At 40.4% G+C, this 26,915-nt stretch overlaps 1 protein-coding gene across 1 annotated transcript; it reads right to left on the bottom strand.

The window, feature by feature from the left end:
• Positions 1-362: 362 nt before the first annotated feature.
• On the bottom strand, positions 363-15,189 carry GHRHR (growth hormone releasing hormone receptor; the record flags this gene model as incomplete). The annotated part of the gene is made up of 12 exons (XM_084204716.1): positions 363-485; positions 2,377-2,418; positions 3,847-3,976; positions 4,467-4,558; positions 6,090-6,159; positions 6,265-6,325; positions 7,852-8,005; positions 8,878-9,010; positions 10,496-10,593; positions 13,191-13,291; positions 14,468-14,575; positions 15,117-15,189. 12 exons carry the CDS (start codon positions 15,187-15,189, stop codon positions 363-365), a joined length of 1,185 nt encoding a protein of 394 aa, XP_084060842.1.
• Positions 15,190-26,915: the final 11,726 nt, after the last annotated feature.

Genomic DNA, 26,915 nt, shown 5'->3' with positions numbered 1-26,915 from the left:
TTAAGAACATGGAGTCAGATTCATCTTTCCTCCCCACGACGGGGGACCCTGAAAATACCACAGTGCTCCATCAGTGAAAGTGTAGAAGTGAACCAGAACAGGTGATTTTTATGTTTGCTGTGGTTATGTTTGCAGAATTACCACTGAGAGGGTTGTTTTGTGTTTAGAAGATCAGTCAGGGTTTAATCTGTCCTTGAAATGCTTGTCCTGCAGAAAAGCCCTATGGTCAGAATTGGAGGATCCTCCTCCAATTTGCTCAGGATTAACTGCAACTGTTACATTTGGTAAAATTTTGTTTGTTTGCTTGGATTTTTTCCCCTCCAGAGCCTGAGGCCATTTTCAGCACACAGATGGGGCCATTTTCAGCACACAGATGCGGTCATTTTCACCCCAGAGCTGGAGGGCACAGTCCACCTGGTCCTCCTCCACACTGGCACCAGCCCGTATCTCTTCCCGTGCCACCTCCGGCCGATTTCCGTTTGCACCTCAAGAACAATGGAAAAGGCTGTTTGGTGCTTGAATTCTGCTGGGGAGCAGACAGTGGGAAAGAAGCAGGACAGAAAGAGGGGCTAGAAAAGAATAAATCTTTTAGACATCTCTGGCCAAGTTAGTTTCCTCTTTAGCTGACAGTGAGAAGTAGAATCCTGTCTCAGCATGGCCAGCTTTCTGCATGGATGAAAACTTCTCCTGAAGTTCTATCAGTACTGAAATTGAGGTCTCTAACACTACAAACCATTTTCTCCATTACTAAAATATCTTAGCTCTTTTTCATATATCTTCTCCTTTTTTTCTTTTATTTTTCCTATGAATATTTATTCTACCATCGATCTCAACAACGTAGCCTACACAATGAAATATATTTTCTCCACATTGCCTGCTCTTTCTCAGTTGCTAAGGGATGTTGTCTTGGTTCCATCTGCTTCTAGAAAAGTATAATCTGCAGCAAGTTTCTTAATCAGCATTCTCCAATTTGTGGCTTGGAAATAATGCTGCTTTGGCATTTGAGATGATGAGGGGAATGCCAGCAGCAGTCAGGAGAGGTTTGCTGTGTGTTGTTGACAGCTGTGTCATTGTGTGTCGTGTACTGGCAAGTTCACAGGAGCACAGAGAGGGTCCAGGCCACCCACTAAAGCTTCCTGTCACATCTGATTCTTGTTAGGAATGTGCCTCCCCAGATGTTTCATAGGGAAGGGAATTTCTGTATGGAAGTGCTGTGTGTCTGGGAAGTTGAGCTGGATGTGTAGCTGTGGTCTGTGGTTAGAAGGGATTAAGGTTGTGAATAAATTAATGACAGGATTTTTATCTAAACACAAGCATCATTAGAGCAGCCAGTAATTCATGGCCATAAACTCAACCAAAAGGTTGAGAATGTTAATATATTTAAAAAATATTTAATTTAGTTCTTCAGAAGTTTCTGATAGAATTCAGAAAGTTTCACCCACAGTACATGTAGGTGATTAAATATTGTTGGAAAGCCTAATCAGCCCTTGACTTTAACCTGGAAAATGAAGGTTTAGTAACACAGTCCAGGGAGTCTAGAGTGATCAGGGGCAGGATTCATCTCCTAAACACACATTTGACACTCCAGGTATGCCCTTTCTGGGGAGAAGGGTGAGCATACATGGAACAGGATTCTCCTTTGCAGGAGCTGCAGACAGAATCCAGCAGAGTGTTAATCTGAAACTGAATCCCAGTCATATTCCAAATGAGAAATATCAGCTACTCTGGAGTCAGAAAATGAGGGAAAATCCCTAGTTTCAACATATTCTAAAATATGGAGGATAAACTTTCACATTTTCTGTATATTTTCACTTAAGATGCGTTATTATCACATCTAGACTGGACATGGACACTAAGTTTAAATGAAAGGCTCCTCTCCCATCAACAGTAAAATTCTGACTTAAACATTCTAAACAGAAAATCAGATTTACAAACGTAAACAAATACTGAGATGTTTCATGAGACTATTAAAATACTAAAAAAGTATATTTCACTAATGGGGAAAGCTGTGCATTTGAATTCTTTCCAATTTAAACATAGACCTTCAGTAAATGGAGATCACTTTGCATCACTGAAGAAAGTTGTGTTTTCAGATTTAGACTTAGCAGGAGTGTTCCAAGCCCTGCTATAGGATAAAAATGTGCAGAGAGGGTCAAAAATACTTGGCAGAATAGCAAAGTAGTAGAAGTTCATTTCTCCACTAGATGGCTTCATTCCCATGAAGATCATTGAAATTAAATTCATCAACATTGTTATCCACATAACAATCATAAGAAAATTAAAGATTTGGTTGTGTTTTGTATGAAACTGATTGTTATTATATATTTGCCACTGAAGGCAATATTATAGAAGATATATGTGATACAGTTTCCTTACCTCTTGGTTCAGGAAACAGTAGAGGACTGCTACAATAAACCCCTGAAAAAGACCAGGAGAAAAACTTTAACACAGTTTGAAAAAGCTACTTGCGTTATCTGACTTCATGTTGTGTGAAGTAGTGAGTATCACTATATGTGGAAGATTGAAAGATAATTTATGGATCTCCAATAAAGCTGGACAGCTTTAAAGATAAACACCTGCTCAGTGGCATTTCATCAAAATCAGGCCCATGCTATGAATTCACAAATGTGATTGATGGTTATGGAAGTGTGGTCCACTCTCAGCCCAACTCACTGACAGCTGGTTCTTTATGCACTCTAAAGAAAGTAAAACAGAGACTGCAGAAGGAGATCCATGGATGGAGCTCACACAGCTCTCCAGTCAAATCCTGTGTCTCTGTAGACTACCAGATGAGATCCAGTTCTGGCCTATTGAATGTATTTAAAACTCTGAACTGAGATAAATCCAGGGCAAATCCTAGGAGGCCAAAGGAGCTGCATGACCAGATCCTGGCTCAACACCTCAACCTTTTATTCCATTAAATCATTCATTAGCTCAGTGAAGGTCCCCTCCCTGTACAGAGGGTCAGGATTGATGGACAGGGTTTGTTGGGCAGGACTGCCACAATGGATTCAAGCCTCAAGAGGAATAAACCAGCACAAAACTCATGGAGTGCTGGGATGCTCATGAACAATCCCTGATTGTTCCATGAACCATCCCATGGAACCATCCAGGGAGAGATCTGTTCCCTGGGGAGGTTTGGTGGCATTCCCACAGCTGCTGCTTGGGACTGAGGTGCAGCACAGGGAACAGGAGGGGAGCAAAGGGAAATTGGGTCCTGCCCAGCTCATAACTCAGGCAGCAAAGCCGCCAGGAGGGGACACCAGAGCAGGAGTTTTCTTGTCAGCATCAAGCTCCTCAAGCTGCCCATGCCCTGTGTGCCAATCCAGAGGAGTGGGGAGCATCAACCCAATATTTGCAGGATGGGAAGGGATGTGGCATCCCTTGGGACAGCAGCCTGTGTGGGCCTGGTACACCCACCAGGCACTGCTTGATGCTTATATTTATTTATCAATTTAATCTTTGACAAAGAATTAGCAAGGCAGCTGGACCTACAACTTTGATTGGCTCTGGAAGATTTAAATCAGCCCAAGTCAGCTTGAATTTGTTAGTGAAGTGAGGGAAGGCAGGTGGACAAGTACTGGGAGCAAGGAAGAGTTTCCATGCTTGACTTTGGCCCCCCATCCGATTTACACACTTATCTGAAATTTAGTATTTCCAAAATCTGGAGGCCAACCAGGATTTGTCACCTCCTCAGAAATTTTAACTCAGCAAAGAACCAGGAACTTTGTGAGCTGGTTTCAGGATCCGAGGTTTCTTTTTGTGCAATTCTTATTGTCATGAGGACACAAGGCTAAAACAGGAAAAACTGGTAAGAAGGAACCAAAGGATCTGTGGTCATTTTACCTGAAAAGAGCCAATGCAGAGCTCCAAATAAAGCCGAACCCCCAGGCTGGTATACTCTGGAAGGAAGTTGAAGACAATGTAATGGGTTCCAAATAAAGGAATTAGCAGCAGAGTCGACCTTGAGAGACGTCTAGCACAGGAGATGAGAAGAAATAAGGTAGTATTATTTTTCTGAGTGAAAACTAAGGCACTCAGTGTGCCACAGTAGTGAAGTGAAAAAGAAACTAGTATATATAAAAATATATATAAAATATAGATAAATATGCTGTCTTCCTTTGCAGTTCTCATACAGAGTGTGGCAGCTACAGTGGGTAGTTTTTCCTATCTTAAATAAGAGTTTTAATGCCAATTTAATTAATTTCATTGTCTCCCCATTGATTTTAATTGAAAGGCTGGGCTGATCTGAATACATTCCATTTGCCAATATGAGGTGACTTGAGTCTCACCTTTTGATTATTTTCCTTTGGAATGGGGTAAGGTTGGGAATTCTAAAATTCAATACCAGTTAAACTGAGCCTGTGACACTGAGCAGGTACTTCTCTGTTTAGAAAAGACAACATAACTTTTTATTATTATATTAAAAATAATTGAGTTTTTAAAAAAATTATTCCATACATTACCTGTACTGAGAAGAATTATTGAAGTTGATTTGTCTAGGGTCTAGTTTTTTCAGCAAAATTCTGATGATGTTGATAAATAGGACAAAATTGACCTGTTCAGAAAATTTGAATGGTGGGAAGGAAGAAAAAGAAAAGGTTAATTTCTGATGTAAAACTTTGCAGAGAAAATCTGTTAAGTTTTAGTTTTTATTTTAGTTAAAATGTAATTTCTGCAGTTTTAATGTAAGGTTGTTAATGCTATTCCTGCTGGCAGCATTCAAGTATTTAAATAAGTTATATTCCTTCTTGAAGATGGCTGAAGATGAAAACTTGAGACTAACTTTGTTCAGCAAAATATTTTCATCAATAGCTTGTGTGACTCTCTTTTACCTTTTGTAGCTCAAATCAGTTGGATTCTCCTTGGAGACGAATATTGTATTAAATTCTGGCTGATCTCTCTGGGCACTGTTAGTAGAATTTTTCAGCCTAAATACCTCTACAATGAGATATTTCCATCAGAGCTGATCACCCTGCTCTGCCTTTGCAGTCGGTGGAGAACCAGCCAGGAGAGTGAATAGAGCTTCAGGTGGGCTTGGGGGTGGCTCACCTCCTCCCAAGGCAGATCCTTGTTTTAAATCAGGTGAATCTGAATCTGAATCTGAATCTTGCCAAAAGTGCATATTTCCCTTTGTTGGTTCTGAAGGAGCCCTTGGGGAGTATTAGCTCAGCTCCAAAGCAGTTTGGGTCAATCCTAATGTGCAAATCAATTCTTCTGCAGTTGTAATTTGGCACAGCTTTATGCAAAGTCTGTGAGGCTGCTCAGTTTTTCATGATCAGAAGGATTCTCCCCATGCATTTTTGGAGTGTCTGTACACACCAGCTCTTCCTTAGGTGGGGCTGAATGTTTAATTTTGTGTAACAATGTCCTCACTTTACCAGAAAGTCCAACCTCATTCTATCCATTAGTGATGCTCTACGTGTATTCCAGCAGAAGAAATAATAGAGGTAGAAGGACATGAAATATTTTATTATTGAAACACAGTGAGCTCTGGCCAGCATTCAACTTGAGATTCTTCACTCACAATGTTTGTGTGGATCTTTAAGGTCCCTTCCAACCCAAATTCTGTGATTCCATACCCTTCATTTGCATGCTTCTGTCCTCCAATTAAATTAAGCTTTAATAGCTGATCTTAAGGTCATCCATTAACTGCTTTCTCAAAAACTGCTTGGGTTTAATGACTTGTGGGGGTAAACATTTATGATAATCATTTAAAGCCCATCAGTTTATTCAATAAATGCCAGGCTCAAGAGCTGTTATCAGTTGTCAGCTCTGAACAGAAACCTATTTCCCTTGACAGTTTTGTATTAAAATTAATGTCTGATTCTGAGCTCTTAGGCTAAATTTTTGTTTTCAAGTATAAGGAGTGTTTAGTCCACTCACTTGCTATTAATTTCAACTAAACTGACAATTCTAGGAAAGTTTCTATTTGTTTGAAAGATGAACTTTTTAGTTAGCATTGCACACGGGCAGTTAACAGCAGAAATTTACCATTCCTCTTCCTACAACTCGGCAAAGAAACCCAATTTTAATACAAAAGCTTTTTTTTTCTGCTAAGTAATATCAGCAAACTCAGAAGTACCTACCCCCACAGAAATTATAATTGGTCCTTTGATTAGCCACCAATAAGGAGAGCCTTGATTAATATCCCAGCATCTGTGAACATGATAGTAAGTTTAGAAAAAGATGAGTATGTAATCACTGCAATCAATTAAACATATAACCCAAGGATATAGAATAATGTGGGAAACAAAGACTTACGCTGTGTCTTCAAAGTAGAATTTTGTCAATATCCATAGAAGGGTGAAAAGTGTTGGAAAACCTGTCAGACATTTCAAAATAAGGTATAATTAGTCCAAGCCTTGTCCACTGAAACTCTGCAGCAATGACACACATCAATAATTTTTGAGAGCTGGATTTCTCTTTTGGGGTCAGTTCCTGTAACAGGAATTGTTTTAAATACAGTCCTTAAAACACAAAAAGTGATTCTGTTTGTTGAGTTGTCAGACCTTTCTTAATCTTTGGTGGCAACAGGCATGGATTTCCCTCCCTGAAGCAGTAAAAAATTCCTCTGGCCAAGTGCATTCACCTGCCATAGAGGAGTGCTCTGTTTTTTCCTTGCCACAGCACCCACTTGGTTTCAGATTTCTAAGTCTGAACAATTCCATTTATTCCGGACAACAACAAAATCAGAGGGGAGATGTTGCTGTTTCACTGCCTGTCCTGTTATTCAGTGGACAGAGCTGCTTCATTCATATGATAGCTCAGTGCAAAAGATGGGCTGTAGAAATACCAGGAATAAAAGATTTCCTGCTTAGGAAAAAAACAATTCCCTTTCCCAACCTGTGTAACCATTGTGCACTAACAGGAGCAAGTCACATTGAACTCTGGTGTTTGTGATAATTCCTTAGAAGTGTTTTCAGTGGGGTGAAGAAGGTTAAGACTGGAGGATGTCTCCTTGTGCATTCTCAAATATAATTGATTTTCCACCCCTTTCACAGGGGCTTTATTGCCATAAAAAAATACTTGATTGCTTCTGGTTAGTAGGCACATAAAAATAAAATGGAAGCAACACCCAGCTTAGGTACTTGTGTTAGATCAATTGGGTTCCACATCCAGTATTTTTAATGGGAATGGATCATGGAATCATAGAATCATAAAATTGTAGAGTCATAGAATTGTAGAACCATGGAATTATGGAATCATGGAATCATAGAACCACGGAATTATGGAATCATAGAGTCATAGAATCATAGAACCGTGGAATTATGGAATCACAGAGTCATAGAATCATAGAAACATGGAATTATGGAATCACAGAGTCATAGAATCGCAGAACCATGGAATTATGGAATCATAGAGTCATAGAATTGTAGAACCATGGAATTATGGGATCATAGAATCATAGAATTATGGAATCATAGAATCATAGAACTACGGAATTATGGAATCATAGAGTCGTAGAACCATAAAACCTTAGAACCATGGAACCATGGAGTCATAGAACAGCCTGGGGGAGAAGGCACCTTAAAAATCACCTGGTTCCAGCCCACAGGGACACCTTCCACTGTCCCAGGTTGCTCAGATCCCCATCCAACCTGGCCTTGGACACCTCCAGGCATGGGGAGTCCACAGCCTCCCTGGGCAACCTGTGCCAGGGTCGCACCACCTTCAGAGTATGGAATTTCCATGTCCCATCACTCCATTCCTTGGGAAAAAACCCTCTCCAACTTTCTTGTACCCCCTGGAAGTTGCTCTGTGGTCTCTGTGGAGCCTTATCTTCTCCAGGCTGCACAGCCTCATTTACCACCTTGCCTTTTACCGATTTCCTGTAAAATCCATACCTACCCCAGCCAAAGAGAACCAGCCACCAAAAATATCTTCTTCCATGAGAAAGGGATGAAAGCAGCAGGCAGTTTAAGTAGAGAGCCTCTACCAGCAGCCACATGAAATTGGTCATCATGAAGTAGTGGCAGAAAACCACAGAGATCTTGCATTCAGTCTGGGGAACAGGAAAGGCACAGTTTAGGCATTGCCTGGAGATACATCTCTTTGGTTTGACCATGGAGGAGACCTCTGTGACACTGGCTGAGTTTTACCAAGAACAAGATCTTTAAACTGATGTTTAAACTGAGAGCTTCAAATGTAAAATGGATTTCTGAGTAGCAAGGCTTCAGCCATCATAACACCTTGGAATCCCCTCTGCCTTTTGCTTTCTATCTCTCTGTGTTAGAAATGTAACTCGGGCTGCCAAGCATGTGAGTTCTCTCACAAATTCACTGCCTTGAGTGTACCTTCAGTGTCAAATGCTCCTTGAACAAAGGTTGAAGGGCCCATTTTTCTCCTTATGCTCAGCTCTAAAATTCTACATGGGTGTAAGCAATGCAGAACTATCCCATAAACCTCTGCTTGAAAACCATTGCTAAGATCTGGGGCTGGATGAATGCTAAATTCATTGCCTGGTACCTTGAGTGCTTTGTGCTTTACAGAGCAGAGCTTCCAACCAGAACAGGAAATCCAACATTTCCAGAAGCTTTAAAAGTTGTTCTTTGATGCACTCAAAGATCTTCAATTTTATACCTCAGATTATTGGAACATAACAGTGGAATGATACTACTTTGTTGCTATGTGAAAGTCCAAAATTCATTTAGAGTACTGCAACATCACAAATTGATGCTTTAAGAATATAGGAGACCATAATGTACATATTCATGGAAGCAAAATATACTGAATGAAAGAATTATATAATTTTCATTACCAGGTTAGAAGGGAAAAAATAATAAATAGTAAAAAAGAGGCGTGAAAAGTGAAACCATAAATAAATGGTACATAAAAACATCAAATACCACAATATCCTGCTTTTCATGTGCTTACTGTAGAGAAGCTGCAGTGATCAATGCCTTCCTCCTGGAAAAGGACAGCATCCTTAATGAAAATGGCAATAGCCTTTAAGATGAAAGTAAAAAAGAGCTGTACATGGATATAATTCCTGGGACAGCGAAGCCTCCTGGAAGAAAAGAAGAGAGGTCCCTCTGAGGTAATTAACTTACTTGTGCTGGCAGTAAATAAAATAAACAATAAACCCTTGTTTTATCTCAGGCACTTCCAGGCCCATTTAGGAAGAACTTTTTGATCCACTGAGCTCTTTCAGAGAGAGGCAGAAAATTTCCTCATGTGAAGCAAATCAGCCACAATCTACATTTTAATCTCTTTACTTGTTAACCAGAACCATAGTTTTTTTCCTTACTTTGCCAAAGTTATTTTGATGAATTAAGTAAAAACACAGAAGAGCTTTAAAACCATTTGGCACATCTACTTTAAATTCAACTTGCACATCTACTTTAAATTCAATTTACACATCTACCTTAATTACTAAGATTAAATTTTTGCTGTTATTATATACAGATTTTTGAAGGAGATATACAGCTTCAGCTTCATGTTTTCATTTGTAGATGAGGACTTGAGTTAATAACCAAAAAGTTCCACTAAAAGCCAAATTCAATCCAGACCCAGTAATCTGAGGATCACCTAATCTGAAAGTTCACCTGGAGTGTGCAGAATTTTATTGCTGACCTCAAATGTCAACCCCATTGTTAATTATGACTTTTTCCTCCCTATTACTACATCTCTTTATGTCCATTGTTTCTTTCTTTCCCCTCATTTGGGCTGGTTTGTTTTCCTGAGGTCAGAGTGGATGTCAATAAACATATCTGGTGGCTTCCAGACATGAACTAGGAACCAGCAGAGGTCAAGAAATTTTCCCTAGAGAGCCCTGATTCTCACAGCATAATAATAAAACTCCTGCCTTTTTTTCTTTTTCTATTTTTTTTTTGTCTCACAGAAATACAAGAAATAAACCAAAAAATTAATAAAATAAATCCCACATGGTGGCAAACATTTAACCTACATGAAATAATAAAATACTTTAAATACTCCTAATTACACCTGCAAATAATTATAAATATGTATAAAATACCTAACTCAGTAAGAAAGAATTCTCACCAAATGTGACCAAGTTCTGAAACTCTGAAACTAACTTTAAAACATGTCTTTAGTGGTAAATGTTTCAATTGTAATCTATACAATGCCATAGGAACATTCATTCAGAATCAAGTCCTTTGTGTATATTCTTATTAAAAATTCCCTGGAGCCATAACAGGCAGGCATGCATAGTTTATGAAAAAAAATCTTCATTCCAGCCTAAAGCAAGTAAATTTTTCTGTTGGCTCTTCAGGATCAAAGTGAGTTGCTGAGTTTTGCCAAGAGACAGCCTGGGTTCATTTCCCAGATCTGAATCTTCTTATTCCTGGCTTTGTCTGATGCCTTTTAATTTCCAGCTTCAATTTCATATTATTTAACCAACATGGCTGGAATTTTTTGTTTTTATTCACCTGAATTACTATTTCTATTATTTTGTTTTGTCCAATGTTGTCTTCCACAGTCTAAGAAATTAAGAACTGTGAAAAGAATCTTGGTTAGAGGACACCTTTACCTGAATGCAATCAGAACTGTCACAGCAATGATGAGGGAGGTGATGGACACGCTGTATCCCACGGTGTAGATTATCTTTATAGTAGAAAAGTAGGATTGCTATAAAAGAAGAGAATGATTTGTCACACAAGTTGCTGTTAAATGACAGGTTTTTTACTGATCCTGTCAGTTCTGTTTTGTTTGGTGCTTCCATTCTGTTGACATCCCTGACTGCCTCTCTCCCCATCTTCTTTCCCACAGCAAAATTCAGCTTAAATCACTCATTATGTTTTATTTTGTGTAGCCCCATTCCATAGCTGTGTGGATACAGCCCAATCTGATGCTAGAACATGTATTGATCAGGGTAGTTTGAAGCTCATCCACAAAAACATAAAAACCCACATCAGTCTTCAAAAAAGCATTGTTCAAACCCTTACACAATTTTTATAAATGTTGTGTTCTATGCCATGTTTTCTCCCCAGCAGTAGCAGGACAATGCTGCTGGCAGCATGATGAATACAGAATTCTGTCAGCCTTTCTCAATTTTTCTCCACTTTTCTTACTCTCTGCTTCCCTATTTCCATTTTTGCTGTCTATTCCTCTTTTCAATTTTTATAGCGTTGTGGTGGGTTGTTTTGTTTTTTGGTGTCTTTTTTTTTTTTTCTGGGGTTATTTCTTTTCTCTGTTTTTCTTGCTGCCAAACTCAACTGCTGCTCAGTTGGAATGACAGTCAAAATCCATTTCAATTTAAGTGGCTCCTCTATCACAATCCCTGATTGAGGATAAATTGACTTCAGCTATCACAGATTAAAGCAGAAAACAGAATGAATAAGCTCTAGGCTGCAAATCTAACTTCAGTCTCACATGATCTGTCTCTGGGGTCCCATTTCAATGCTTTTATAACCTAAAATTTGCACAGCTGTGCAGTGCATTCCTACAGTTCACTTGGGGAAGGGGAGATGCTCATTTTGAGCCTTAAGTGGAATTTTAGGCATTATAAGACTGACATTTATTTAATTTATTTAGGTGCTTAAAAATTAGCTGCCTAAATATGAGTCTGTAGTAGAACAAGAAGAGCCTGACCACAGGGCTGAGCTGTTTAATTATTAATACAAACCTGTTTCTTCTCATCCCTTTTCTTTTATAGTTAATGAAGGAAAACACTCTCAGAAGACAATCCAATTCTTAAGAAAAGCAGACCTTACTGGTTTCTGTGACCCACAAAAAGGATCTATCACTACACCTGCCTTAGAAAGAGCAGGTCATAGAGTTATAAACCCTTGACTGGTTTGGGTTGGAAGGGACCTTAAATTTCATCTACTTCCAACTCCTGGATTAGTAGAGTGAAACCTTTTATGCCAAGGACTTTGCATGCAAGTGTGCAGATTTATGAATATCCACAGTCTGATCCAATGGGCTGAGCTGTTATTACTGGTCAGAGCAGAGCAGGTGCACCCTGAATTTGCCTTCCAGTTCAATTTTATCCATAAGAAACCAGATTATCCTTTCTGAGAGCGTGCCTCAGTTGTGAATGCAGTAAGTGGGGACAGCCAAGAGATATCCCTGGAAAATTCCCACCTGATCCTGACCAAAGCAGTAAGACAGATCCATGGTGCAGAGATTGGCTCCAACTTTCACAGTATTCTTTTGAGACTGATGAAGTTAAATGGGGTGGAAACCAGGCATAATGTTTTTTTTTGTCTAGTGGGTGAACTGTGAGCTCTACAGGATTACCCAAATCCCTGACTAAGCACAATTCCAGCCAGAGCTCACTGAAGTACCTCAGAGCTCCAAAGATTGTCAGGAAGTCTGGATGCACCACTCCATGAGAAACATCAAAACTCTGCTAAACTGACCATAGCTGGCAACAAACCAGATGTGTAAAACAGAAAATAATCAACTCCTTAAGTGGATAGACCTATAACTGAGGAGCTTCCTCTAGGTAGAATAATGGAATAATCACAGAATGGGTTGGGAGAGATCTTAGAGAACGGCCAGTGCCACCCCCTGCCATGGGCAGGGACAACTTCCATTATCCCAGGTGCTCCAAGCCCTGTCCAACCTGGCCTTGGACACTTCCAGGGTTCCAGGGGCAGCCACAGCTTCTCTGGGCACCTGTGCAAGATCTCCCCATGGTGATATGAGCCATGTTTTATCCTTGCCAATTAGGGGTCAGTCACTATATTTTCCCTGTGAACATAACCTCAATATATCGCCAACAGTGAAAATCTGGCTGAAGAAATATGTCAAATTCTGATCTGCATTAGAGAGATTACAGAGATTTTGGGGCTTTTTTCCATTCTTGAATTAGAGATTTCATGCAGGATGGAACACCCAAACCCCCTCTTTTCCTGAGATATTGTTAAATTTGTAACAATGGTCTTTCAACAGCACATTTTCTGTACAGATGCTGTGATATTACAAATTCATCTTGCTGACTATTACTGAAATGTTTTTGAAATGTACATTTTATAAACATTTTGTGCTCCATCTTTGTCTGTTATACTTGTGCATTTGCAGCTGGCTTTGTTATTGTTACACCTGAATGATAAAACATTCTTAGTTATCTTACAAAATAAGTGGCCAGACTAAAAATTGGAATTATATCCCAGACTTAGAAATAAATTTCAGCTTCTCTGAGTTTTCCTCTTCAGGAATAGAAAGGAATACTATAACATCAGCACACCACTCACATATATTTATGTAATTAAACTTACTTCTTCAAGAGGAATCTCATCTTCTACTGGACAGGCCACATGGTAGGGAGGGAATGGGTCAGACCAGCCCTTTTTTGTGCAGTTTCTTTTTATCATCCCAGCTGAAAAATAAGTATTTAATTTTCTCAATGAAGGACCAGATAATATAGAAAATAAAAGCCAGGAGAAGACCTCTGGCTGGTACAAAGTTGTACCAGGAGAAGAGGATCATTAGCATCTCACAGAGTCAGTAGGAAAATTTTCCTGTGCACATTCAGGTCATCAGATCCAAAACTTTGTATTTTATTTATAAACAAACAGCAGGAAGAAGGGAGAGGACAAAGGTGACAGGGTAGAGGTGGGAAGGACTAAGGAAGGAATTATATCAGGCACACTGGAGAAGATTGGGAAGCGCTGCTCCATAAATTTCTGCTCTGTATAGCACTCACCCTTCCACCATATCCCTTCTCATTCCCACCTCCCCTGGGGCTTACTCTTCCCTAGCAGATCAGAAGCTGGGATAAGCAGCCCCTTCCACAAAGACAGCACACTTCACAAAAAGTATTTATGAGTCAGATGAAGGAGAAGTCAAGAATCCCAGGGCAGGAAATGAATCTGCACAGATGAAAGGGATTTTCCTTATCCCTCGTTTATAACTAGCATGTGTTGGATGTGGCTGAGGTTGGGCTTTGCAGTTTCTTTTTCTTGTGGAACTGCCAAATCCAGGTCTTTCCTGGAAGGTGGTTTGCTCCTTGTGGGCTCAAATTTTGTTACTGGCAATGCTCACCCAGAGTAGGGGGCAGACACAAAGGCATTGGTTTGCAGTTTTGCAGCACATGTGCTGCTCCAAGGACTAAATTCTGCTTTGAATCTCCAAGCTGGGTCTTAAAGAACAATCAAATTGTTCATTCCTATGCCTTTCATTTCATCCCACACCAATCACAGCATAAATCTCAAGAAACCCCAAGCTTAAGTTCTGACCTAGACAGCCTCCAGATGAGCTTTGTAGGAAACTCACACAACAAACTGATCCCAAAGCACATGGAAACCAAGGAATCACTCCTTGTATTTCAGTATATTTTAGATTCAGCCTCATCAGAGACTATGGAAATCAAACCCAGTTATGGATAATCCTTAAAATATGAGAAGAACTGCTAAGATCCCTCAGATCCTCCTAAAATCTTTGCAGTACTTCTCTGATCCAGCTCATGAGAACATTAAATTCTCTGTCTTCACCCTCCCTTTTCAGAAATGCTCTTGCCAGACACACAACAGGAGTAACCATGGTAGGACATCACCTGGCTCCTTCATGAAGTGAAAGAGGATGTTTGGACATGGTAAGGCAAGAATCTCACCAGCATCTGCCTCTGGCCAGCACAGCAATTTGTCCCAAGTTCTCTTGCAACCTCAGACAGAAAGTGAAATATATTTTTAAGAATGGTTAAATTCGAGCAAAATAAAACCCCAAACCTTTTTAAACTCTGCCACTCCACCCCTTCCATATCTTATAAAAATAGTTTAGCCACAGTTTTTATTATGAGAAATAAACACCCCCAGAGTGCTATTTAATCTGCTTTAGTTAGACCCCTGTGTTAGACTGAGGTGAGTTTTCAGAAAGAATGCAATAAATGAAGAGTGAGGCTGGAAGAAAGATCAGATCACTATAATTGTTCAGGGGTTGCCCTATTTTTAAAGATCAACACACCCTCACAAACAAGCAAGCCTGATGCCAAGGAATTGGACAAGGTCACAAGGATTCACTCTGATAAATATTTGAATGTGGAGGACTATGGAAAAATTAAAAAATGGGAAGGAATGGGAGCAGATGGAAGAAGAGCTGACAGGACAACAGCACATGGGACCATAAATTAAACCCTCATGTCCTTTGGCAGTCTGGCCATGTCCTGACTCTGGTCCCTTCCCTCTCCCTCACACATGGATGGAGACCTGGTGATGTTGCATTTCCATGCTCTTGTGGGGCCTCCAGACATTCAGCCTCCTTTTTCTTCAGCTCCACCATAAAATCACATTCTGGGTGGACATTCCCAGCAACCTGCAGGGAGGAGAGTTTGGGGGATTAGTTAGAAAGGGTTGGATGGGCTCTCATCAGGCAATAAGTCCAGAACTACTTTTGCATCTAAAAGGGTTTAAGGACATAGAAGAGTGCTTAGGGTTTCCATCCAAAGGCTGCTACTGTCTCTGCACAAGGTGGTAGTCACAGCTCTGCACTGGAAAGTTTATCAATTCCTCTGCCTACATTCAGAATAAAAGATCCCTTTGCTAGAGCCTGAGTTTGAGTGCAGGATTCATTTACGCCCTAACTTTAGCTAGACCCTGTTAAATATAGTCCCTGAAGGGCACACTGCCCCTGGTCAGGCTAATTTTCTTGCCAGTGAAGGGCTCAGTGCTGCAGGAAATGCTGCAGAACCTGTGCACAGACAAACTCCTGCCAACCTCCAAAGAAGCATCATCATGAAATCACAGACAATTACTGCAAAAATGTCATCTGAAAGAGCTCCTCACTCCAAAAGGAGTGAATCTGTTCTCTCCCTTCTGCCATCTGCCTTTCTTTACACAGGGTGGGAGGCAAAACTCCTTTATTTGGGAAAAAAACCATTCTGCATCAAAGCATTTGTTGGTTTGGTATGATGGTGTAAAGAAAAAAGTGACACCCAGGGTTTTAATAGCAGGAGACATTCAGTTGTTTAGTCCTTATTTAGACTTATATGGGAATCACAGAAGGATCCAAAAGCATCCAGAGAACTTTGGGCAGCAGAGGACAAAAATCTGCCCAGGCTGTTACACCCAGACTGCTGAGGATGCACCTACTGGGCAAGAGTGCACAGGACTGTTTCACACAAATTAAAAAATATGTGCTTGTCCAGCCTTAACCTCTGTCCCCAGTCCCAAAAGATGAGTTGTGGTCAGAGACACTCTGACTTTTACCTCTATGCCCTGGCCAGAGGTGCTGATGTGCTCTGCATGTGTGAATATAGACACAAAAACACAGAGACAAAACAGAAAATGAACCCATGATGAGACTTGCATGGTGAACAGGTGGCTGGCATATGGCTCAGTTTTCTTCCACCCAGAGAAGATTAATATTCAGGGAATTTGGAAAATAACTCTCTGGCTTTCAGTTCATTCAGAGGGCAGATTGTATCCTTTCCAATAAGCTTTTCTTTACCCTCCATGTTAATGTTCATGTCTCATGTTAGCCTGCAGAGCATTTGAACTGCATATTGACCAAAAATTCAAGGCTCTCAAGCTGGTGGAGAGCAGTGGATTAATTACACAATATTTATTTTTCTGGGGTTTGGGCCCTGGTAGTTAAAAATGCTATTATCTCCACATGCTTGCTCTGCAAGATCATCTGCTTCCCATTTACTGCACTTTTAGGAGGATGTGGTTTTCCTGCCAAATTTGCAGACAGCAGTGCCGTGGAACAGTTTAAGGCAGCAGGGAAAAGCAGGGCTCCTTCTCCAGGCTGAATGGAGTTTGGTGAGTGCGAGAGGAGGGGAACGGTGGGATGGATGGATGGATGGATGGATGGATGGATGGATGGATGGATGGATGATGGATGGATGGATGATGGATGGATGGATGGATGGATGGATGGATGGATGGATGGATGATGGATGGATGGATGATGGATGGATGGATGGATGGATGGATGGATGGATGGATGATGGATGGATGGATGATGGATGGATGGATGATGGATGGATGGATGGATGGATGGATGGATGGATGGATGGATAGATGATAGATGGATGATGGATGGATGGATGGATGGATGGATGATGGATGGATGATGGATGGATGGATGGATGGATGGATGGATGGATGGATGGATGGATAGATGGATAGATGATAGATGGATGATGGATGGATGGATGGATGGATGGATGGATGGATGGATAGATGATAGATGGATGATGGATGGATGGACAGATGATGGATGGATGATAGATGGATGGATGGATGAATGGATGGATGGATGGATGGATGGATGGATGATGGATGGATGGAATAGAGCATAGACATTGCCCTGCCCCAAGAGGAGGAGATCTAACACGTGGGATGCCCCAGGGATATCATCCAGATCAGTAAAACCAGGGGGTCTAGGGAGACCCTCCATTTCTCTTGACTAAGAAATGCAATGTCAGGCAGAATTACAGAAAATTGGCATCTGTCTGGAAAAGCTTTGCTGTCTTGATGCCTCTTTTTATGCCAACATATATTATTTCTCCCCTTTACTCACCCTGGACACTGACTGCAGGAAAATTCCCTAACCATGGTGTATGACAGCTATTGCAAGAAGTAGCTTTATTAGTCAGTAGAGAAAACAGTCAAACCATTTACTGAAAATCTCTTTTACAACATTCTCTTGGTTCAGTGAACTGTGCCCAGAAAAACCTCAGCAGGAGGAAATGCATCCATTTGCACTATTCTGAATTATTTCTCCTGGCAAAAAAGCATTGCTAGATTTTGCCTGTCAAAACTGTCTTTGCTCTCTGAAATGTTCATGGCAAGAGCACAGCTTGTTTGGCTCATTCACCAGTCCAGGAAACTCCAGGAAAGTCTTTTTTTCCACTTTTACTTTCTAAGTCTCCAGATTGTAAGAACACTTAATTCAGCTCATGCATCTCAAATGAAAAGATGAGGCTGCTCAAGTACCAGGTATTTAAATTGTTGCCTCTTCCTTCAAGAAGAACCAGCCTTAGGAGGTGCTGTCACAGTTTATTTTCAAGTCAGCACTAAGCACTGCCTGAGGAGACCCTGAGTGCCAGATCTGATATGACAGAAATTCAGGTTAAATAAACAAAAAACATATATTCTACTCCCAGGCTGTGTTTTAGGTATATTTATCACCTCAAAGCACTTTACCTCTAGCAGACCCCCAGTTTAAGGAGATGAGAGTCAGTCTCTTAAGCATTCCAAACCTCTCCAGGAGCTGAGTTCATGTTTTCCAAAGAAAGCATATGAAAAGTTAAACCACCAACAAAAACAGAGAGCTGCTTTTCCACCATTTCATACTCAAATGAGGGTTGTTCACCTATCTTCTAGTATGCAACACATGCTAGGAGATTTTCATTATGCACTAACACATAGACTTGGTTTTGATCAGTATATATTGATATATAATTTTATATATATATAAAATAATAATAATTTACAAAGCAACCCAACTTTGTAGAAAAAAATTCAGTTTCTCTTGGGTAAATAAGGCAGGTTCTTACAGAGACCTTCAGTCATATTTTTAACCATTAGCACTGAATCCTACTATTCTACCTAAGAACAATCACACTGATCTGCTCCTACTGCAGGGAAGTGGGTTTGTCACACAGGTGATACAAAGGAATCTCTTGTTTCACATCAGTAAAAAGTCTGTTCAGCCATTTCACAGTGGTTTATTTTCCTCAATGAAGGAAAAAACCCCAGACTGCTGTGCTACCCCTCATGAAATGTTCCTTTCAGGGAAGAGATTCCCACGAAAAAAGAAAGGATGTAGAGGAAGCATGGCAAAAGGAAGATGCTGAAGATGTGATTATTCCTAAAAGTAAAGATAATATCCTGCCCTGATTTGCACAAACCTTTCCTGATACTGGTGTGATCTTGGTTTGCCAATCTCTGTCCAAAGTGAGTTAACAACAAGAGCTCCAAGTTTTTTAAAGGCTTAGGATTTTTCTAAATCTGCCCTAAAGATCCCTGCTGGTTCCACTCTTTTGTTACCTGCAGCATCTCAACTGCTCAAATGCCAAATGATATCAATACTACCACCAAGGCAGATGAAATTGTAGCAAAAAACCTGCAGAATCTGAAATTAAAGAAAAAACTATCAAAACTCAGCTGCTCTGGTGTAACAGCCCTCCTCCAGCTTTTTCTTCTTTGTCACTGTCTTTCAAAGCCCACACACAAAAATAAGAGTTTCTCTTTATGTGTTTCTCTTTACTGAGTGTGTCATAAGAAAGCAGAGAAATAAACTGATATAAAGATCTCACAACGTGGGTCCCTTCTGCTGCTGTTCACACTTTTCATTGCATCTTGCCTTGTTTAACTGGAATCCAAAGCAAACAGAGAGAAAAGAGACTCATAAAAAAAAATTAAAAATAAAACTGTATCCAACCATCTGCTCCCACAAGGAAATGAACAATTATTGAAACACAATGAAGTAAAAGCTTTTTTTCCCATGCAATTACTTACAAGCACTGCCAGACTCAGGGTGTGCAGGGCACAGTGATATAAAGAACAAGAGTTCATGTTCTAAAGCAAGAGCCAGACCTCACTTCTTCAGCTTCTCCTAGCATCTTTCACCTGCTTTTTGGCTTCTCTTTCTCCTCTCAGTTGCTGATTTGAAGCATTTATCTTTTTGCACTGAAGTGACGTAAGAGGGATGTGGAGTGGGAGATAAATATTAACAATTCTCCAGGCTGTGTTTAAGCTTTGCAGCTTTTTGACTTTGCTCAAAGACTGGACTGGATGAATTGAGTGATTGATTCCAGGATTATGGGAATCCTCTATGCTCCTGGCAAGACTCATTTCTTTTAATACAAAGTGGTTTTGGGGGGATGGACAGCTCTAAATGTTACTAATCCCATATTAAATCAACTTGATTGGCATAAAAGGAACGCTCTCCTAACAGTGATTATCAATTTTTTATAATGAAACCTTTTTCTTATATGGGTCCAATGTATCTGGGTGTTTTTATGGAGTGTAATGATCACAGTGCTACACTTTAAAATGCAAAATTAAACCCTACTGACAGGCTTGTGAACACAAAATTTGCTGTGTTCCTGTCTGGGCATTGAGTTGAAGGCAAAATTCACAGAGGATTCTTCCCAGTTTGCTTCAGACTTCTGAAAGTTCAGTGTCTGAATATCAATGAGTCAAGTCCTTTAGCCCAAGTCTAGAAATACAAACTCTCAGCTCATTCATCTCATCCTGAGTTTCAAGGCAGGCCAGCTGAATCCCATTCCAGAAATGCCCATTCTCACTCAGAGCAAAAGGAAAATGTTTTTCGTTTGTCTCTCAGTTTGTACCACCTTGAAGGACTTCAAATACCCCATCAGCATTAGACAGGTGCCAACATTGCAAGATCAGAGACTCGAGATATGAAATCCTTTTCAAATGTTGTTCTCTGCTCTTCTGTTCTCATCTCATGCCATTCCTTAAATTAATTTATAAAACCCAGCACCCAACTTCCCACACAAAAGTCCATCCTACAACCCTGCTTCCACCTCTGGCACTGTTCTTTGTCCATCAACCCTGCTCATCTCTCTTCAATTATTTCAAGTATTTTCTGTCTGCTACTCTACACAGACTGTGGGAATGCTGAGAGCCTGGAAAGAAGCCTCTCACCTCCCAGAGTCACCACAGCTGTGAGGAACTGAAGTTGTCCCTACTTTTGGGAATATCTGTGGGATTGAAGCCTCCAGGTCTTGGTTGTAGGTTGGGTCTGGGAGGGAACTGAGCATATCCAATGCAAGAAAGTGTCTTTGGAGAGCTGAAGTGGGCAAATTTTCCTTGCAGTGTGTGCTTAAGGATTTATCTCATTTTCCCCTAGAGCTTTGTACCTTCCTTAATCATGCTAACTTTCAAAGGCTTGTCTAAAATAAAATTAGAGCTGTGTTCTTGTCAGTTTTAATCAGCTCATTCCAGAGGATGAAGCCCTAGACTGGGACTGGTAAATGAACACTTGTAAATGTATTTATCATGGGCAAATCTCATACTTTTTCCTAAGCTCATTTCAGAAGCTACAGAATCTCAAGAACTGCAAGATTCCCCTGCAGAGGTGCAACATGGAAAAAATTCAGCCCATAATATTAAATCTTCTTTTTCAGTAGTAATGAAAAAAGCTGGTGAGACAAATTAAACCTACAAAGTTTTAATTCACCATCACACATACCTTCAAAATAATATTTGGTGACAATATCCTGTTCTTACCTGGATTTTGCTGATTACCTTGTATTCCCATCTGGGGGGAGTGTAAATATTCAGGTTGTCCTGAATTCAAAGTGCTTTCAGTAGTAAGACTACAACAGTTAGATGTCTTACAAACATTTAATATTATTATAACCCTTGAAAACCTTATAAAACCATTGTGACCAGTGCTGTCATCACAAGCTCGTGCCAGTATTTGGACACATTCCCCTCCTTCCCAAAAACATTGCAGATTGAAGAAAAAAATTCTGACTGAGCATCCATCAGGTTTCCTGCAATGTATCAGTGCTTTAAGGTTAATAACCTTTAAGCTGCACAAATTGTCTACTGACCATGCACCCCACAGCCATTTCAAGCAGTGTTTGAAAAAGGATCATGAACAGACCCATTTCAGAGGAGCAACATCTCCCATTCCACTTTTTTGGTCCATGTATTAGAAAAATAAATTGCCTCTGAGTAAGCTTCTGGTGTCCACATCAAAATTTTCCATTTCAGCCACCACATCTGAAGCACTCTGTGTGTTTATTCAGTGCTGTTGAAGTCATGGCTATAAAAACCACAGAGGGCATTGCCTGCCACTTTTCATCCTAGGAGGGAACACAGAGAAACCCCAGTGTAAGATATCTCAAAAGATTTTCATTTTTCAGGCAGAATGAATATTGGTATGGAGGGATTTTATGCTGAAATCTACCATACAGGAGCTCTGATCACCATGGATCATTTTGGAAAACCTGGCTTTCCTGTGTTTTCAGCCTGATTCTGCCCCTCTGCAGCTCAGACATTCCATTAAAATGAGTTCCTTCCTTCTGTCGCTGTTGTGTGCAAATTTCCAGCTGTTTGTGGTTAAGGAGAAAGACACGTCTAAAGGAAAATAATGGGCTTGTGGGTCTTTTTTATTATTATTATTTCATTAAAATGACTTATTTTTTTTTACATTTAAACAAAAAAAAAGCTTCCACAATAACCAACAGAATTTTGAGCTGCTTAGTTTCACCATAAAAGCACATCTGAAGGACAGGCACAAACTTCTCACTTCCTACCAGTCCTTGAACACCACCACCTCTGCAAGCCTGCTCCCACACTCCTCCTGAGCAGAGGCAGGCACGTAGTAGATCAGTAATTACTGCATCTTCTCTCCACTCATCACCTCCACCATCAACACCCTCCCTGTTCCAGCAGCTCCTCTGCCAAGTTTTCTAGTGGTGGCAGTTTGCCTTCAGGATGGCACAGCTGCAGAGGACACACTGGGTAGGCAGTAAAAGGAGCTGCTTTTCTCCCCCTGAGCTTTCCAAAGGTGAGAACCTGACACTTTCACGACTCTCTAAAGGATTCCCTTGCAGCTTTTTGTGGAATGGTTTTAGTTTCTGTTAAAAGTTTGTATAGCTTACAAAATATTGACTGATTTCACAACAACTTGTTGCCTCCTCCCAGCCCTGCCATCCCTGTTTCTGCACTCTCGTCCCTACACATAGAACAACATCCCAAAACCTACAAAAACCTCTTGGGTTTTTTTAATTCCAGTTTTTCTCCCTCTGCAAGACCCCACCATTATCACAGAATCACAGAATGCTTTGGCTTGGAAGGGACCTTAAAATCATCTGGTCCCAACCTTCCACAACACCAGTTGCTCCAAGCCCCATCTAAGCTGGGCTTCAATACTTCCAGGAATGGGGTTTCCACAACTTCTCTGGGGAAACTCTTGTACTTAAAAAGACATTTACACATAGATTAATCTACAGCTGAAATGTTCAACAGGGTTGGATGGGGCTTGGAGCCACCTGGGATAGAGGAAGGTGTCCCTGCCCATGGCAGGGGTTGGAACTGGATAGTCTTTAAGGTCCCTTTCAATTTAAACCAGTCCATGTTTCATGATTTTAGTTTTCTTATGATGATGGAGAGATGGAGGAAACTGTAACAGTCTAAATTATTATTTCACAATTTAACTAAAAAAAAGGAAGTAACAACTTACTTCATTGACATATAAACCCTGTGGATTTTCCAAAGATAAAGGAAACAATTTGAGTTGAATATTTACACCTTCTGAGATGACATTGCTGCAGCTTTATATTTCCCAAATAACATGCCCAAAAAAAGGAATTAGAATTCAATACTGGGGGGAAAAAAGCTACAGGTGGCATTTTTCTTGAAGTCATTAATGCAACCAGCAGTGTCCAAAGTGAAAATGGAGCTAGGAATGCTTCTGTGGGCTACCGAGATCACCCTGATGGGCACAGACTGCTGTGGTGACATCTGTAATACTGGGAGCAAATCTACAGAGAAATAAAAGGAAATTTCCATCTCTAATGGTGTCTGACAGTCTCTTATTGCCACGATGTTTCTCTAATACTATTGAAATTTAGAGGGAAGGTGTGGGAGGGGAGGGAGGGGAGGAGGAAGGCTGGGCCTAAGTCATTTAACCACAGCTCCAAGAATAGGTGGTTTTGCTGTGCAGACGTGAGGGACGAATATTTCGTTTCCCAGGAAAAAAGGGAATGTTCAAAACTTTACACAGCCCAGAGCTCAAAGAAGCATTATAAGTGAGGCCCTGAATTGTCATTTTTTAAGACTGGAAAATATGCGGAGTCAATAATTAGGCAGTCAAATTAATTTTTCTTTGCAGTATAAGAGGTTGGTCATTTTATTCCTTTTTGCTCATATCATGTATGAAATGGGCTGATGGATTTCAACTAAAGCTGCTTAAACAGCACAAAATGCAGAGCATTAATTCTTTATCATGTGAAATTAAATCTGTTTAAGCACTAGAATACTGGGGCCTGTACCAGTGTGCTTGATTGGTTTTATTTCCACTGGGATAATTTTTTTTATCTTGGCAGCAAGGCTATGGCTTGAAGCACACAGTGCTCCAGCTCTTCTTTCCTCTCCCATTTCAACTTCTTTTGGGCTGCTCCCTCTCTACCACAGCTATTTATGGGCATGGCAGGGAACTGGAGCAGGGAGCTGATCCAGACTAGAAATACACATATTTTTTCCCCCAGCAGAATCAGTTCCCCAGGGCACCTCACAAATGCTGGTGGTAGAAGAGAGAAGGCAGCCCCTGGTAGGGGAGTGGGGCCAGTTTTAGGAGAGGGCAGGTGCCCATCAGGTGATGTTTCCAGACAAACAGACTTTGCCATTTGAGTGCTGCCTTTAACATTTCTCTTAATGGGGTAAAACAAAAAAACCCAGAAGTTTTTGGATGTTGAAGTACGGGAAGATGATTACTGAGTGGTCCAAAATCTCTCTCTCTCTTGCTCCTCTTTTAATTAGTTTGTCATTAGGACCTTTCAAGTTCTAAAGATGGTCCTTAAGTTCACAATTCCTCATTATCTGCTGGCCATACTCAACCAGTGCCCTATGTCAGAGAAGGAAAATAATTCACTTTCTACATTAAGAATTTCAGGATAAAATATGACAGAAACAGCTGCAAAAATCAACAGGCCTCCAAGAAAGCACCCAAGGGTTGAGGTGGTTACACAAGGTGAGTAAATGATGTCAGTGATGTCACAATACCAGAGAAAGGGCAAAATTATTATTTTTAGGGTGTATAAATGAGGGAATCACTTATCTCCTGCATAAAGTAATACTTATGGTGGTAAGCAGTCAAACTGCTGGAGCAACTTGGCCAGTCTAAGATAAAGCCTTCTTAGGAAGTATTTTTCAAGAAAGCTTTGGATGTGCAGGAAAGAATCCAGAGGCAAGCAGAGAGTTTGAGGAGAAGCCAGGAAAATGCAGAGTAAGGGGAAAGGTCGAAAGGAAAGCAATGGTTTTGCCAAAAGAGAAGATGAAGTGGATCCATCACAGAACCACAGGGTCATGGAATGGTTTGGGTTGGAAAGGACATTAAAGATCATCCAGTTCCAACCCCCTGCTGTGGGCAGGGACATCTTCCACCACACCACAGCGGCATGACACATCTCATATTTTTAAAGACCTTTGGAAAGGGAACAGGAGTAATTTTGCTGTGTCAGGTCAGGCAAAAGGACACTGGCTAAAGGTGCAAGAGGAAAATTGTGGATGGGATGTCTGGAAAAAGCTTTGTGTCAGTAAAAATTGTTAAAATCTTTAAAAAATGAAGACAAGAAAATGCAGAATCTCCATCATTGGATGGGTTTTGGAAAACATCAGACAAACACCATGGGAGTGATGTCTTAGACTGCCTTGGGGCTGGACAATGGCTTGGTTGATGTCTTGAAGTCTTTTCAAGCTGTTTTCCTGTATTTTGTTGGAATTCTATCAGTCACAGAAGATCAGTCCTTGAAGCGCTGTGCCAACAGAGTTGTCTTTAGGGGTGGGCAAAGTGAGTAGAACTTGACAGAAGAAAACAGTTTATAATAGTGTCATACTTCCTCTTCCACACCAGGAATCAATTTCCTAGTTGAACAGGCAGAAAAGCAGCCATTAATTATTCTACTTTTTATTTTTTAAGTTCAAAAACTAATGAGAGAAAAGACAATTTTTCTGCCCATTTTTTTTCTAGACAACAGATTGAAACTGTCACTACCACTCAGGTCTCTGAGATAAACTTCAGTATGAGCTCCATTGTGCAAATGTTCCAAACCTTGTAAAATCACAAAATATTTTTAATGAGCGAATGAGTAGGAATAAGATATAAAAGGGATATTATTTTTCTAAATTAATGGAACAATTCCTGGCAAAAAAATAGGTCTTAGGGGAAATTGGAATGTTTGCCACGCTCTCAGTAAGGAGCAAAACCATTCGATCTTGAAACACCATACAGAACATCACAGATAGTGCTAGAATATTAATAATAAATTAAAGAGACCCACTGAAACAGTCTTTAGGGGCCTTTATCTTTTCCTTGAATAGAGTAGGATTGAGGGTTTTTTTTTCCCTAACTCTTCTCTAATAAACTGTTGCTATCCTGGCCAGGCACTAAGCAAAATTCACTCAGGAAGGAACATTTGTATTTAATTAAGCAGGTGGATAGCAATTTCATTACTTAAATTATAACCCTGTTCTCTTACAAAATCACGTTTATTTCTTTCGAGCCATTGCACTGCCAAATTTTACTTTGGGAAGGGCACTGGCTGTTCTTTTGATTGTATCATTGGCCAAAGGTTAAGATAATCAGTAAATCCCTGAACATCATAATCATGGGAGAGGTTGAGAAAAAGTGGGCTGATGAAAGACACCACTGAGGCTTTTTTGGTCTTTTTTTTCCCCCTGACTAATGACAATACCAGAGTACTTTGCATTCAAAAATGGAATTCATTAACCATGGATGCTGGAAAAGTCAGAACTCCGTGGTTCTGCTTCACTCTCTGTGCTGCTCATTAACAAATCCAAATCTTTTTAATGCAAGAACACAGAGTGCAGCCATCTCATGACCTGGGGTGAGCAATGTGATGAGACCTATAAAGGATGGCTGAATAACTTTCTTTTGGCAGTGACTTTTTTTACCTTCCTAAAGGAAAATTGCCTCCTGACACATTGAAAAGGTCCTTGTGGAATTCAGTGGTGCACCCAGACATCTGGGATGGGATTCAGTTACCTGACCATATGTGCTTATTGATATTTGAGCTGCTCTGGTTCATCCTGCTCAGCTTCCAGCAGGACAGGAATAGCACAGGTGTTCCCTGAATCCATCAACATGGGTGTGTTCAATAACCTGGCATTTCTCAAATGTCCACATCATGTTAGGACAAGCACATTGAGTGCCTGGGTCAGAAATTTCTCCCTCTGCACACGTATGTTTAGGTGCTGAAAAAAAAATCCAGATTTCAGTCTGGACCTTGTCTCTGCTGGGCCTGGCTGAGGTGGAATTAATTTTCCACAGAGCAG

Source organism: Fringilla coelebs (assembly GCF_963513975.1).
Source record: "Fringilla coelebs genome assembly, chromosome: 1".
NCBI classification, from domain to species: Eukaryota; Metazoa; Chordata; class Aves; order Passeriformes; family Fringillidae; genus Fringilla; species Fringilla coelebs.
The sequence above is the reverse complement of the archived record's forward strand: the minus strand, read 5'-3'. Positions and strand labels throughout refer to the sequence as shown.